This window comes from Macrobrachium nipponense, chromosome 20 (assembly GCF_015104395.2).
Source record: "Macrobrachium nipponense isolate FS-2020 chromosome 20, ASM1510439v2, whole genome shotgun sequence".
Classification (NCBI taxonomy): Eukaryota; Metazoa; Arthropoda; class Malacostraca; order Decapoda; family Palaemonidae; genus Macrobrachium; species Macrobrachium nipponense.
This window is the reverse complement of record NC_061089.1, coordinates 14489715-14503228: the sequence shown is the minus strand read 5'-3', so window position 1 is coordinate 14503228 and position 13514 is coordinate 14489715. Positions and strand designations below refer to the sequence as shown.

The following is a 13514-nucleotide window of genomic DNA, read 5'->3' as shown; positions in this document are numbered from 1 at the left end:
ATATATGTATATATATATATTGTGACGAAGTGTCAAGTATCTGGTTACTACACTTACTATTCATTAATTGTTACCTCACAACAGCCAGACACCTGAACCTTCATCACAGGTACTAAACGGCTGAATAATCTAAAGGCAACAGTGATCCCTTAAACAACTTACCATTATTGCAGAAAATCAGACTAAGTTCATTAAAATAGGTGTGAGGTAATCTAATATAATTAAATTATTTTAAGGGCATCACTCCATCAACAACTTTAAAAGTCTAAGTATTTCCCTGATTTTAAGAGTCTAAGTACTTCCCTGGTTCTAACTCACTTCAAGTAAATTGAAGGAAAACAGCTCAATTACCACTCTATGTTTCTACCTAAGCAAATCATATTTATACTGGTGAAAAAGAAAACACTTAAAAAAAATTTTAAATACAAAAATTTATTGTTAAACTCAAAATTTATAAGTGAAATTCACAATATCAGGGAAATTAACTGTTCCTTGAAAACAAAGCAAAGTTTAATTAATTCTTGAATTAATTAAGTAAACTTAAATCAAAATTAATTTATCACAAAATTCAAGAAAATTCAAAAGTGTTAGGTAATAATTAAAATTTGGAAATTAATTCACAAGAGCTAAACAACACTAAAACTTGAAAAGAATTCTTAGTAAATGCAAATTAATTCACAAGTGTTAAATTTGGTTAAATGTGCAACGATTAATTAATGAAAACAATTAAGTCAATCAAACTGTGAATGCAAATGAAAACACAGAAAAATGAAAAATACCAAAACTGCAAAAACCTTAATCACACTGAATATAAAATAAAAACACACACTTCAATAAGAAAATGGATAATATCACAAAAAACTCACTTCAATAAGAAAATATGGACAAATGCTCAAATAATCACTTCAATCAGAAAAGAAACACAAAACATAAAAATTTGCAATGTGTAAAAATTTAAACTTGTTTTATGAAACACTGTAACTATTAGTTGCAACTAATAAATTTAAAATAACACTTTACCTTGGTACCAATTGTTTCTTTCTGCTGCAGCTGGCTCTAAAATTTCACCACACAATTCACAACATTTCAAAAAATAAAAATAAAAGGCGCCGTTACACACTTGTACAATGTTTGTTCAGATTCCACAAAAAGCACTAAATAATACTAAATAACTCAAAGAAATCCAAAATCTAAAATTTATGAGTGACCAATCAGTAAGTTACGTTAATGTTATGTCAAGTATGGCGAGGGAGAGAGAGAGAAAGAGGGGGGGTAGATGTCTGAACGCCAGGAATTCAAAGTCTGTAATGAATGCTTTCTTTCCTTGTACAGAAGCTGAAACAGTGGATATCGCACAAAACGTTTTGGGCATGCGAAGGATGATGCAATCTTTCTAGAAGCTTCTAATGTGACTTAACTTTACAGAAAAATTGTGAAATTTGCGCGTGGTTATCGACAAAGAAGTACGCATCTGAAACAGAAGTCCCTAATCAAATGTGTTGACAGGTTTCCAAAACACAAGGGAGATCTCGAGATCTCTTAATCTGAGATGATGACAAGTTGTGGAAACAATACAAACTTCGGGGTCTCTTATCTTGAGGCGTTGACATATTATAGAAACAATTTTTATCTTGGAACAGACAAAGTTAATCTCTCTCTCTTTTCATTCTACGTTATTTTGACTTAAATTATTTTATGCGAAATCTGAACATACATTTTAAGACATCCTATAACCCTAAGCTAAATAAGGAATCTGAAAATGTTGCAGAACCCTTATATATAACATTTCATACAGTCTACGAGAAGATATATGTGTTATAAAAGTAGCAGCACATGATAATATATATATGTATACAAAGGCATTAACTCATAGGCTTTTACACCTTGCCAGAGGTAGGCTTCTTCAATTCTAAACGATTTCTCTCAAGAGCAAAACCAGATAGTTTATAACGCTGAAGTTAAATCCTCAAAAGACCTGACTAATCTAATGGATTCAAGCCATCAGGTAATACGAAATGAAAAAACTGGTTTTTAAGGAGGATTTATTCACATATGCATTTCAGATTGTTTTACTGATTGGTAGCTAGTAACTGGTCTGTCATTACAGATCTCATAGTCTGGCAATATATAGCATTCTTAATAAGCACATATACGTCTGGTGACAGAAGGCAGTTTCGCGCAGGAAAAAGAAGCAAGTCGCGCTATGTTGCTCAATTCCCGCTGATACTGATGATGCAACGCTTCACTTCATACAAAGGACTCTCAGCTGTTCCCAGCAGGATCCATCCCAAAGTCCATAGCCTGGGGATGTATAGAAACTGCCACAAATCCCCGTGAAGTTCGGCTCATAACGACCGACTCGCTCCCAGTACTCGTCAGAGACTGCTGTCCCGTCCAGCCACTTGAGTCTCTCCATCCCCACCCAGTAAAAGTTGCCTGGAATGGTGAAAGCTTCAATTAACTCTCGTCTTGTACCTGGAATTTTTGTTTTTTTTTTTGTAAGGCATCTCAGCTGTGATATTTGGGTGGCCGGTAGTAAAGTCATGGAAAGGAAGTCACACTTTTGGCTATAGTAGATTCACCTCAACCGTGCATTTGGTGTCTAGGCCCGTCCCTTACGATGCTCCTGATTGGGTGTTGATAAGCCAATCACAGATCTGGAAACTCTCAGTCTCTCGAGAGAGTCCACATACTAGGCAGGATGTAAGTTCCTGCTTATGTGAACTCTCGAGAGAAACTGGGAATTTCCAGCCTTGTGATTGGCTTATCAACAGCCGATTAGGAGCGTCATAAGGGACTCGCCTTGACATCAAATGCACGGTTGATGTGAATCTACTATAGGAGGAAAAGTCACATTAATAAACAGTCTTTTGTGTGTATGTGTTTACGGTTATCTCCAACGGGCTTGTACTAAACACATTAAAGGTGTATACATACCAGCTTAAAACCCTTGGGGTTACTTTCCAGGAAAGATTAATGTGATTTTTTTCGTGACTTTTTTTACCAGGATCCCATATTTGATACTAATGTGCCTCCTAACTAAATAAGGATATAAAAAAATTATTATTGTGGAGAAGTTTTCCATAATCCACGTTTTCTCCCATTCATAATTGTATTTTGTCTTGATGAGCCATCTCGTCCTTGTGGAATTGACAGAAAAGTGACTCAAGGTGTAAGAATAAGTACTTAACTACCTTCTAAAGCACACGAGGAACTGGGCAGGTGAGAAAAGCAGAGGTATGTAGATGGACAAAGGTCAGACTAGTAGATGAAAGGTTGGCTCAATGTTTTGAGATGTTTTATTCATGTGGAAGACGATAGTTTGCTTAAAAAGAGAGTCTAATTGAGAAGCGTTATGGGTGCAGATGAGGAAGGCTCATAAAGGACTAGATATTGCGCACATGACAAAGTATTAACGTATGTGACTGATTTAACCGGCAGACAGTATGGAGTGGTTAATGGAATATAGAATTTAGGCCAAATACCAAGCGCTGGAACCCTAAGAGGTCATTCAGCGTTGTAAGGGAAAATGGACAATGGGAAGCGTTTGAAAGGCGTAACAGGAGGAAACCCTCGTAGATGCACTATGAAACCATTGTTAGGAGAGGTTAGATAGAAAGATGGAAGACAGAGAATGTGAATGAAGGTACGACTAAAGGAATGAGAGGGATTGTAGCTTGGGGCCGAAGGGACGCTGCAAAGAATCTTAAGTATAATGCCTACAGTGCACCGCGCCGAATGACTTGTCTTGACACATACCAGGGGGGAAGATCGTGGAGTTCATCAGATGAGCCTTCAGAGCGCTATAGCCCCGGGGAATGAGCAGCCTGGCCCCCAGGTTGGAACAGAAGGTCTTGGCTTGGCACTGGTTCATGCTAGTGTGCTCGGCCGTGATGCAACCGATGCCTGGCATGTAGTAGAATCTGCCATCGCAATTCTTGCTCGACACTGGGAGAGAAATCCGAATGAAGTTGTAAGTTGTAGGCCAATATATATCTGTTTAGTCTTTTATGTATCTATTTATTTATTAGTTAGGTGTTTTTTTTTCCAATACAGATTATAAGTTTTGACGTTTCCTGCCCAACCGACCTCACTGCTCGTGAACGAAAGCGATGCGACAACAATGTTTACATTCGATTCATTCAATTTTTACGTCAGAATTCCAGCTTGCCAATGTACCTTACAGGCCTTGGCAGTAGGAAGCTGCCTTTGGCGTTACGTGTAACTTTAGACTAGGTACTGTCCATAATTTCTCTTAATTTCTATTATATTTTCTCTTAGTCAGTACACTAAATAAAAAAAAAAAATTGAGTTGTAAGCAGCTGATAAGATGCACTGGGACGTGTTTAATTCCAAAAAGAAACCTAACATAGTATGTTACAATAGCTACAGCAAAAAAAAATAAAAATAAAAAGTTGAAAATACCTAATATTTACTAGCATTTAGAAGTAACGTTCCTGGCCAAAAAAGCGCCAATAGATTCTAACCTTTGCAGTTTCTTGGTTAAACAGACAATAGACAAGATGAAAAAGGAACATTGTAGGAATGTAAGAACTAAACTTCGTCGCTGTCTAATGTTATTGTTGTCATTACGAGGAAGAAAAGCAGAGGGCCTCACATTAAACTTAGCTACAACTTGAAAATTACTCCCCAATATAAATTAGATATCATTCCTCTTGTTTGCTGGTTAAATGACGCAAAAACTATGATATTTAATCCCAGAGAATATCTCAGCAACTATGCATTTGTGTCGGACGGACGTCACATAGACGTTATTGTTGTCATTCCGAGGTAGTCATAAAGTCCTTCGTTTTCCTGGCTAAAAAAAAAATCATCTAGAAATCTGAGTTTACTGTGTTTTAACTGTCTGAAATAAGTTCATTGTGATTTTACAACTTACCAATAGCTTGGAGTCTAAGCTTTTGGTGTTGTGTGCTTTGAATCAGTCCTTAAATCTAAATTTGTAGTGAATTTGCAAAATGTATTGAAGCCTGAGCTGAGACTGTTGTCCATTTATAACTAACATCTTACTATACTATAGTGGGCGTTATGTCTGTCCTTCCGTCTGTCATCCAATCACGGCCAAACGGCTGGTCCAATAGGCATGAAACTTGGCATGGTTACAGTGGGGACCCTCAAGATTGTTTATAATGGGGTTTCATCCTACCTGCGCTCCCCCTCCCCCTCCAAAGGGGGTTGGGGTGAGAAGTGATTCCCTGAAACGGAGCTGGTTCTGCCCGTGAAATGGGGCTGGTTTAGACTTAGTTACTTTACGAATTAATCATACATAATTTCTGTATACAAATGACTTATCATTTGGAAAAGAATACTATAGGGTAAACATCAATGACATAATAGTTAGAAAACACTAGCGAGTCACTTATATGAAGCAGCAGATAAATATGCTTGTTCTAATACAGCCGGAATTTTCTGTCTTTCTTACCTACAGTCAGCCTGAAGTTTGCATTTATAATGGTTGCTACTTACCATCAGCCACATGTCTGAATTTATTGTATATGCAGACGTGCTTCTCACAGTTTATTAACAAAGTTTGGCCCTCTTCGTAGAGAATGTCGTTGTGCAGACATACTGAAAACAAAAATTAAATGTTGTATTGAAGCTTAGTCTTGAATGATTACACACACACACACACACACACACACACACACACACCACACACACACACACATATATATATATATATATATATATATATATATATATATATATATTAAGGTACAAATGTCATTTTAATATCCAACCTGCTTGTTCGCTGACGGCAGAGTCGGTAAAGACATCACTGAAATTCTCATATCTCCTCTGCGCTCTGGATCGAATCCATTAGAGAACGAAGTTATTATCTACTAAAACAAATCCCTTTTGGTTAACATAATATGAAAATATATTGATTCCGAGGTACGGCGAATTGGATATTAAAGGGCATTTGTAGCTTAATGCATGTATATAAATCACGGAGATGTGATGAAAATTCATATTTATATTTCTATGTTAGGGTGGAAAAATTATAACAGAAAACGGAATGAAAACGGCTGTATCCACGAAAAAGAAAACCCATGCTAATCGTGTAAAGAAATATTCCTGCACTATGATTGACGCACGGTACTATATATTACAGATATTAATCCTAAATAGATTGAAATGCGATTCATACCTTCAGTTCTGTCAGTATAACACGACTGGGAGGCGTTTCCAGGGTCGATCTCTTGATAAGCAGGATAGGAGAAATTGTAGAACGAGCAGACGTTGTCTACGTGGCACATCAAATGGTTTGAAGGGTCCATCGCTGATTTTAAGGCGCAGATCATTTCGCTGGAGACTGCGATAGATTTCACCGGCGTCAGACCACTAAGCTTTGTGACAGTGATGTTTGTCTGGCGCAATAAGCTCCCATAGCTCGCCATGGCGACATCTGTTACGAAGAAAGGATTTGAAAAGTTACTTACAGTTTTACACAAATTCCAGTGGGCGCGTTTTCTATGAACTCGCTAGATCACATCATTGCTTAGTACTATTCTTGTTCATGGGTCCCTATTATTATATTTTTATCATTAAAGCATAAGTAATATGTAATAATTCTTACTTTTTTTCTTATTGATCTTTGGATCCCCAGTCATTATTAGCAGTATTTACTGTTAGCGTTTGCATTACTACTAAATCGTCATTAAGCTGTAAGTTAACGATTTTGGTTTTCAGACGTTCTGTCACTATACTTCATTATAGCTCTCCTTCGTGAGTCCTTGCTACTGGTGTTCATTATATGTTATAGTTCTTACAGAATTACCAACATGCCTGCCTCTGAAGCTTAATATCAGTGTTTACTTTCAGTTATTAGTATACCACTGGTGGCTGAACCAAATTTTTTTATTTAGAACGAAAATTCCCAAACAGACGAACCTCATTCATGCGCATCCTTACCGGGATGTTTCAGCCCAAACAGGACAGTGATGACGCTCATTTTCTTGAGAACTTGCCACGGCATCTCTTCTCCTTGAGGACTTGTGTTGTGTTCCCTCTCAGCCGAAGTGAAAGCTGAAAGGAGGCAGGAACTTACGTAAGGGAATAGAAGAAATCATTTAGAAATATTTGATCATCGAAAAACACTTGTTAAGCTTAAGTTTCCGTGAGCTGCATTTTGCTGAGGAAGATGGTGAACGCTTTTTTGAATAAGTAATCCAGTACTGCTCGTCATCTCGTACCTCGTAGTTAATAGCATTGACGACTCTAGTTCTAAATTAAATATGAATTTGATCTCCGAGACTCTCAAAATATACCTATATGTTATAGGAAATTCTCGTACATCGTAGTTAATAGCATTAACGACTCTAGTTCCTAGTTAAATATGAATCTGACCTCCGAGACTGTCAAAATGTATCTATATGTTGAAGGAAAAGAGATACCGCGAAACTTCAAGTAGTGAGAAAAGGGAGAAAGAAGAATCACAATAAAATTTAGGCGAACACATTTTCGTCCAACTCCAAGGCTGCTTGCAAACGAATCCCTTCTCTTTAAAGGACACTTGATTCGAGAAGACAAAAGCCGTACAATGACTAAGGGACCTAGCTGTCATAAGGGCTGAGAGTCAGCCTTTGAATTCTCGAGAATTCAAAGGTTCTTCCGTCGTCAGAGTAAACGTAGCAATGTGATTACAGTCACTGAACTCCTGAAACGTTTTGTCATCATAATTTTGATAAAGAAAGAAGCTTATCCAAGAGCGAATTAGAAAAAAAATATATCAGTGTGCTGACGGATTTTCTACGGATATCATCACACATTAATTACCTTTTTTGTCAGGGCTGATCTAGGTAAGAACGCTGGGTGGCCTCGTCAGCAGGTCCCTTCTTATGAAAATAGGCCGAGTGTGCCGACAATATATATAAGGCTTATACCATGTATAGTATATACCTTTCCTGAACGTAAGAGCGCAGCGACGAAGATCAGCCAGGCGTTCGTCAGCTCACTCAAGGCTGCACTGGGCTGCTCTGTCTGTCTGGAATCGTTCAGACTTATTGCCATCTCGCTCATCTGAGTGTTTGAATTATGCCGAGTGTCATGGCAATATAGGGCAGTGCCGTCAGTGCACTTCATTCGGTGCAACGTAGGCATTATTTAAAGGTTCTTTGCGGTGTCCCCTCGGCCCCTAGCTGCAACTACTTTCATTCCTTTTACTGTACCTCCGTTCGTATTCTCTTTCTTCTATCTTCCTGTCCACCCTCTCCTAACAATTGTTTTATGTGCAACTGCTTTGAGGTTTTGTTCCTGTTACACCTTTCAGACCTTTCACTGTCAGTTTCCGTTTCAGCGCTGAATGGCCTTAGTTGCCCCAGTGCTTGGCATAATGCCAAAAATCTATTAAAATCAAATCAGAATCAAATATACTTCTTCATTTTTCTATTGGAAGCTCAGTAATAAGATTCACAGAAACGTAGCGGCATCGGTGCCTACACAGTTTCTAAGATTGATAACTAATTTAATTAATTTCATTAGCAGCTTTAGCTTCATTATAGGAAGCGCTTCGTCTTCAAACGAAAACTGCGCCCTTTTGCCTTCTAGGTTTGTTGAAATTTATACTGTGAGATCAGGCAGGTAAAGGAATTCCTGAGCAGTGTAAAATGTGGGAAGAAGAAAGTTATGATTTGAGAGAATTTGGAGAATGAGAGAAGGAATCACGGTGCATGGTACAGGCTGTCTTGAATTGTGGTACGTGTGCCATAGTTATGGGCCATAGTTATGGTACATAACTGAGTACTGATATCTGTCTGGATCTGGAAGAGCCATAGTGAGGAAATGGAGGTCCTCACGAAGTATGCAAAAAAATGCCTGTACTATAAAAATGTGAAAAACAGACATAAAAGCTGACAGCCAAGTTAAACGAATGTTACGTGCAAGTACTCGCATATTGTGTCGCTAAAGCTTTGAATGACTTAAAATAATCTATTTGCCAGGATATCAAATTTTGTTCTCTCCACCCAGAACAACTGTACGGGGTCCAACTCGTGCCATATTGCAGACGGTGGTAAGGCCTCTCCGAAGTGTTCTTTCAGTCTACGGCGATGTTATTTTCTACTAGTATTATACAACTTGCTTAATTTTATTTTTTCCAATTTTCTTATTTCACCTGGTCCTCGGTGGGACACAGTGGGCCTGTTAAAATTAATGATGATAAAATCAAGGCGAGTGGTAAAACGTGAATGATCAGAGAGCAACAGTGAAAAAATGATTCAAACAATAACTCTACTGCAAACGTGATTTCGTGTTCGCCCAGAAGTAGCCATTCGAATGAAAGCTTTCAACTGAGTAATTAGTCACTGGGGAATCTAGGTGAAACTAAGTGATATGCAACGGCGCGCAAACTGCTTAGATAAATCAGGAAGTGCTGGATACGTATCTTGGCCTTAACGTAGTTTTACGACCTTCGTATCTGAACTGGTAAAGCACTCATATTTAGTCTTTGGTTATTGTAAAATCAATCGGCAATCATGAGGGTTGCGAACCAGTTTATCGCTCTCGTGATGGCTCCTGCGCCGTTGTTCAAGGTTTTTTTTCTGTGAGTTGTTCTCAGCAGCTATACATCCGTACTCTATCATGATTGATGGTAAACCACCAGATATCATAATAATCATTATTAGTATTATCATTAATCGACACAAGAGTCGAGGAAACAAAGAGCTCCTAGGACTCGGTCAAGTCTTTAATATATGACCAATTTTCCACTTTGGTTTAAACTTCGGCAAACACAGAAAAGGTAAACTATAGAATCGGCAAGAGAGCCGTTTCAAAGGCAAATCCCTCTTCCTCCTACCACCACTACTACTACTACTATAAGGACAGAAGCATTTACGAGACATCATATCTTGAGTAAAAGGGACTCATTTTCTAAATAAAAATCCTTTCTGATATGTGACTTAAGGAAAGTTCAGTCCCGGTCACTTTCCACCCAATAACGTGATTATTTTCACCGTATATTACCATATTTACGTGACGGGAAGTCAGCGAGCATGAAAAAAATATATACATAAATAGCAATGTATTCTCATCCTGCTTTCTTTTATCAGAAGGCTGTACAGACATACGTGTTTCTTTAGACATCCTCTCATCGTCTCGTTGAATTATTTGCTGAATCGCACGAATAGCTTTCCTAATGGGCGTCTGTGTATACGTCGTAGTTTAAGGTAAGATTCCTTTACAGAATTGTTAATCAATATACTAAGTACATTAGCTTAAAACATGAGCAATGGCATGCAAAGTCTTCTCGGAGGGCCTTCACAAATATTGCCCTCTTCTTTATTATCTATGAACTATAAACTTGTTTTGATACAGCACTTTAATAATGGAATTGTAGATCAATATTTGAAGAATGGAGGACGTCTGTATGCGCCACAAAGGGTAGTAAGTTTGCAACCCTATTTTTAGTCCATTACGAAACCACTCTCTCTCTCTCTCTCTCTCTCTCTCTCTCTGTGTGTGTGTGTGTGTGTGTGTGTGTGTGTGTGAGCTACACTGATATCTTCCCTTTGGACGTGAACGAATGGAAGGAATAGATTTCTCCACAGCAAGATCCAGAGGATGCCACATAACAATACGACGACTGAATTCGGGCATTCAACCTGGCAGGGTTATAGTGGGGACCCCTAAGATGGGTTATAATGGGGTTTCATCCTACCTCCCTCCCCTCCGAAGGGGGTGGGGGTGAGAAAGGATTCCATGAAACGGAGCTGGTTCCGCCCGTGAAACGAGACTCGTTACGCCCGTAGACTTTGTTACTTTACGCATTTTCATACATAATTTCTGCATACATATGTTTGCTAGCAATAATATAATAACAATAATTACGAGAGTTTTCAGTAGTTCAATGATTACCGCACTGATTTGTCATCGACGACTGAGAAATCTTTAATTTTATTCGTTTCACAAGGGGGCAATAAACTACCGACTTCTCCAAGCTGACCAAAATGCCACATTGTACCAGTTGTTTGAAATCACTGCTGTCATTCCCAAACTAATGGCGTATATCCCGCTAAGTGCGTTCTGATGATTTGCAAACCATTTTGATAACTACGTCATCGTTCGCGTGTCTCCGGAGATCTCTCTAACAGGTGGGATTTCATTTGGGCTTGCTGAAGGAATCGTCACAACTTCTATTGTAGATTCACATCAACCGTGCATTTGATGTCTAGGCCAGTCCCTTACGACGCTCCTGACTGGCTGTTGATAAGCCAATCGCAGGGCTGGAAACTCTCAGTCTCTCTCGAGAGTTCACATAAGCAGGATCTGTGTTCCACCCCTCCTGAGGGATACTTTTGAAAGACGTAGCCCTCAGGAGAGGTGTAACATAGATCCTACCCATGTGAACTCTCTCGAGAGACTGAGTTTCCAGCCCTGTCATTGGCTTATCAACAGCCAATCAGGAGCGTCGGAAGGGACTGGCCTAGACATCAAATGCACGGTTGATGTGATTCTACTCTTGTAGAAGTTTCCAAATCAATTCTTCAGTTTAGAAAAACAAATCTTCAAATGAAATGATAAAATAATGGAGGAAAATAGATGTGTGCAATTTAACTTAATATTCATTTTTTCTTTTATTTCTCTGTGTTAATTCTGGTCCCACAGTTTCACCAAGTCAGCTTTTTGCTAGACCAGGACATTCGTCTTATAACTTGCTGTTCTCACAATCTCCAGAGAGAGACTATTTTTCATATCTAGTAGAAATTCAAACCGTGAGTGAGACTCAGCCTCGCAGGTGAGAAGAGCTTTTGAATTGAATATCTAATTTAGGCCAAAGGCCAAGCACTGGGGCCTATGAGGTCATTCGCGCTGAAATGGAAATTGACAGCAAAAGGTTTGAAAGGTGTAACAGGAGGAGAACCTAGTAAATGCACTGTGAATCAAATGTAAAAAGAGGGTGGAAAGTAAGATGAAGAAAGAGTATATGAAAGGAGGTACAGTGATGCTCAAATCTCATGCGACATGACTCCATAGGATTTCGTTCAAAATTCACTAACTGGCAACCTAGGATGCTCCATATTTATCTATTATTTCAATGCGGAAACGCGATTATTGCATGCAATATGGACACAATATGTTTCATAAGAATGAAATCTGTCATATATGTCAAAACTGTAAGAAAATGTCACGTGTAGCAAATTTCAGAAAAAACTCTTTCGAAACATTTTCAAAACTTTCGTTCACACATCGCTGAAGCATTTGACCAATATGAAGTCGTCATCAAGCATCACTGATGTTCAAATGTTTAATAAAAAAGAAACGAAAAAATTGTCATAACATTAATAATGCTTCCAAAGCTAACATAAAATTTGAACTAGTCCTATTTGATTGCTTTTACACCTCAATGCTGAAAAAACTGTAAATATGTATATACAAAAGTAGAATGCGCCCACCGATATCAACGTGTTAAGGGAGCGTGTGTGACGTATCATTAGTGTCGGTGCAACAATAACCACCCGGTGTAACATAAGTACTATATCTACACTGAGTAGCGACAATGAAATTACTCTTGAAAAAATTTACTTTGTATGTGTTAGAGGAATATTTGGATTTTCATACATAATTAACTGTTATAATTCTTAAATATTAAAAAAATTATGGCATACTAGCAAATATTTGCCTATGCAATTATTCTTTTGTCAAAGCCGAGATATTGTTCCTAGGCCTAGGTGTTAGATTTCTTTACTTTACAATTAACAGTCACGTCTCTCTATTAACAATTTCTAGCCAGAAAGCAAATGAGGTTATCTACACATTCTTGTTCTTAAAATGACCATATGAAAGATACCTTATGAAAGAATAAATTATACACCAAAAACGAGGAGAAGGACTTTTAAGAAAATAATATTTAAAACCAGTTGAAAAACAAGTGTTCCATACGCCTTGATATTAATACTTATGATATTTCGATAATAGTCATCTTCTCCACACATTCAAAATCATCATCTTTTATTCCTCAAAGAACAGGTAATCTCTACAAATAAAAACATTAGCAACATTACATCTTATAAGGCTTAGATTATTCTTTTAGGCCTATAAATAATTTTGCAACATATAGGCAGCTTAAACGCAGCCTAAAACGTCATCATTTAAAGAAAACTGCTTGTAATTCATATCCCTATTGTACTCGTCAAAAAACAGTTCATCTCTACAAATAAATTCATTAATAACAGATTATATCTCAAAGGTTTAGATTATTTTTTTAGACTTAATAAACATTTTGCAACATACAGGCAGCTTAAACACAGCCGAAAGCTTCAACATTCAAAGAAAACTTGTTTAATTCATATTCCTACGTTGAAAATGTTGTTATGACTGTTGAGCTTATTAGGTCTACTGTCATAATGCAGCAGACGTAGTTATGTTGACCAGTCCGAGGAGCATGTAAAGTGAGCTTTCATTGATGGCACAGCTAACCTTATCACACCGCACTTTAAACTTAGCAGCGTAAAAAAAGAAAATCAGTTCAAATCACACAGATTACGAATGAT

At 37.8% G+C, this 13514-nt stretch overlaps 1 protein-coding gene across 1 annotated transcript; it reads right to left on the bottom strand.

Annotated features, from left to right (window-relative positions):
- Positions 1 to 867: 867 nt before the first annotated feature.
- On the bottom strand, positions 868 to 8047 carry LOC135220739 (uncharacterized). Its single transcript, XM_064258181.1, has 6 exons — positions 7801 to 8047; positions 6937 to 7050; positions 6173 to 6430; positions 5488 to 5589; positions 3760 to 3948; positions 868 to 2436 (listed from the first exon to the last, which is right to left on the bottom strand). Exons 2-6 carry the CDS (start codon positions 6998 to 7000, stop codon positions 2243 to 2245), a joined length of 807 nt encoding a protein of 268 aa, XP_064114251.1. The 5' UTR covers positions 7001 to 7050; positions 7801 to 8047; the 3' UTR covers positions 868 to 2242.
- Positions 8048 to 13514: the final 5467 nt, after the last annotated feature.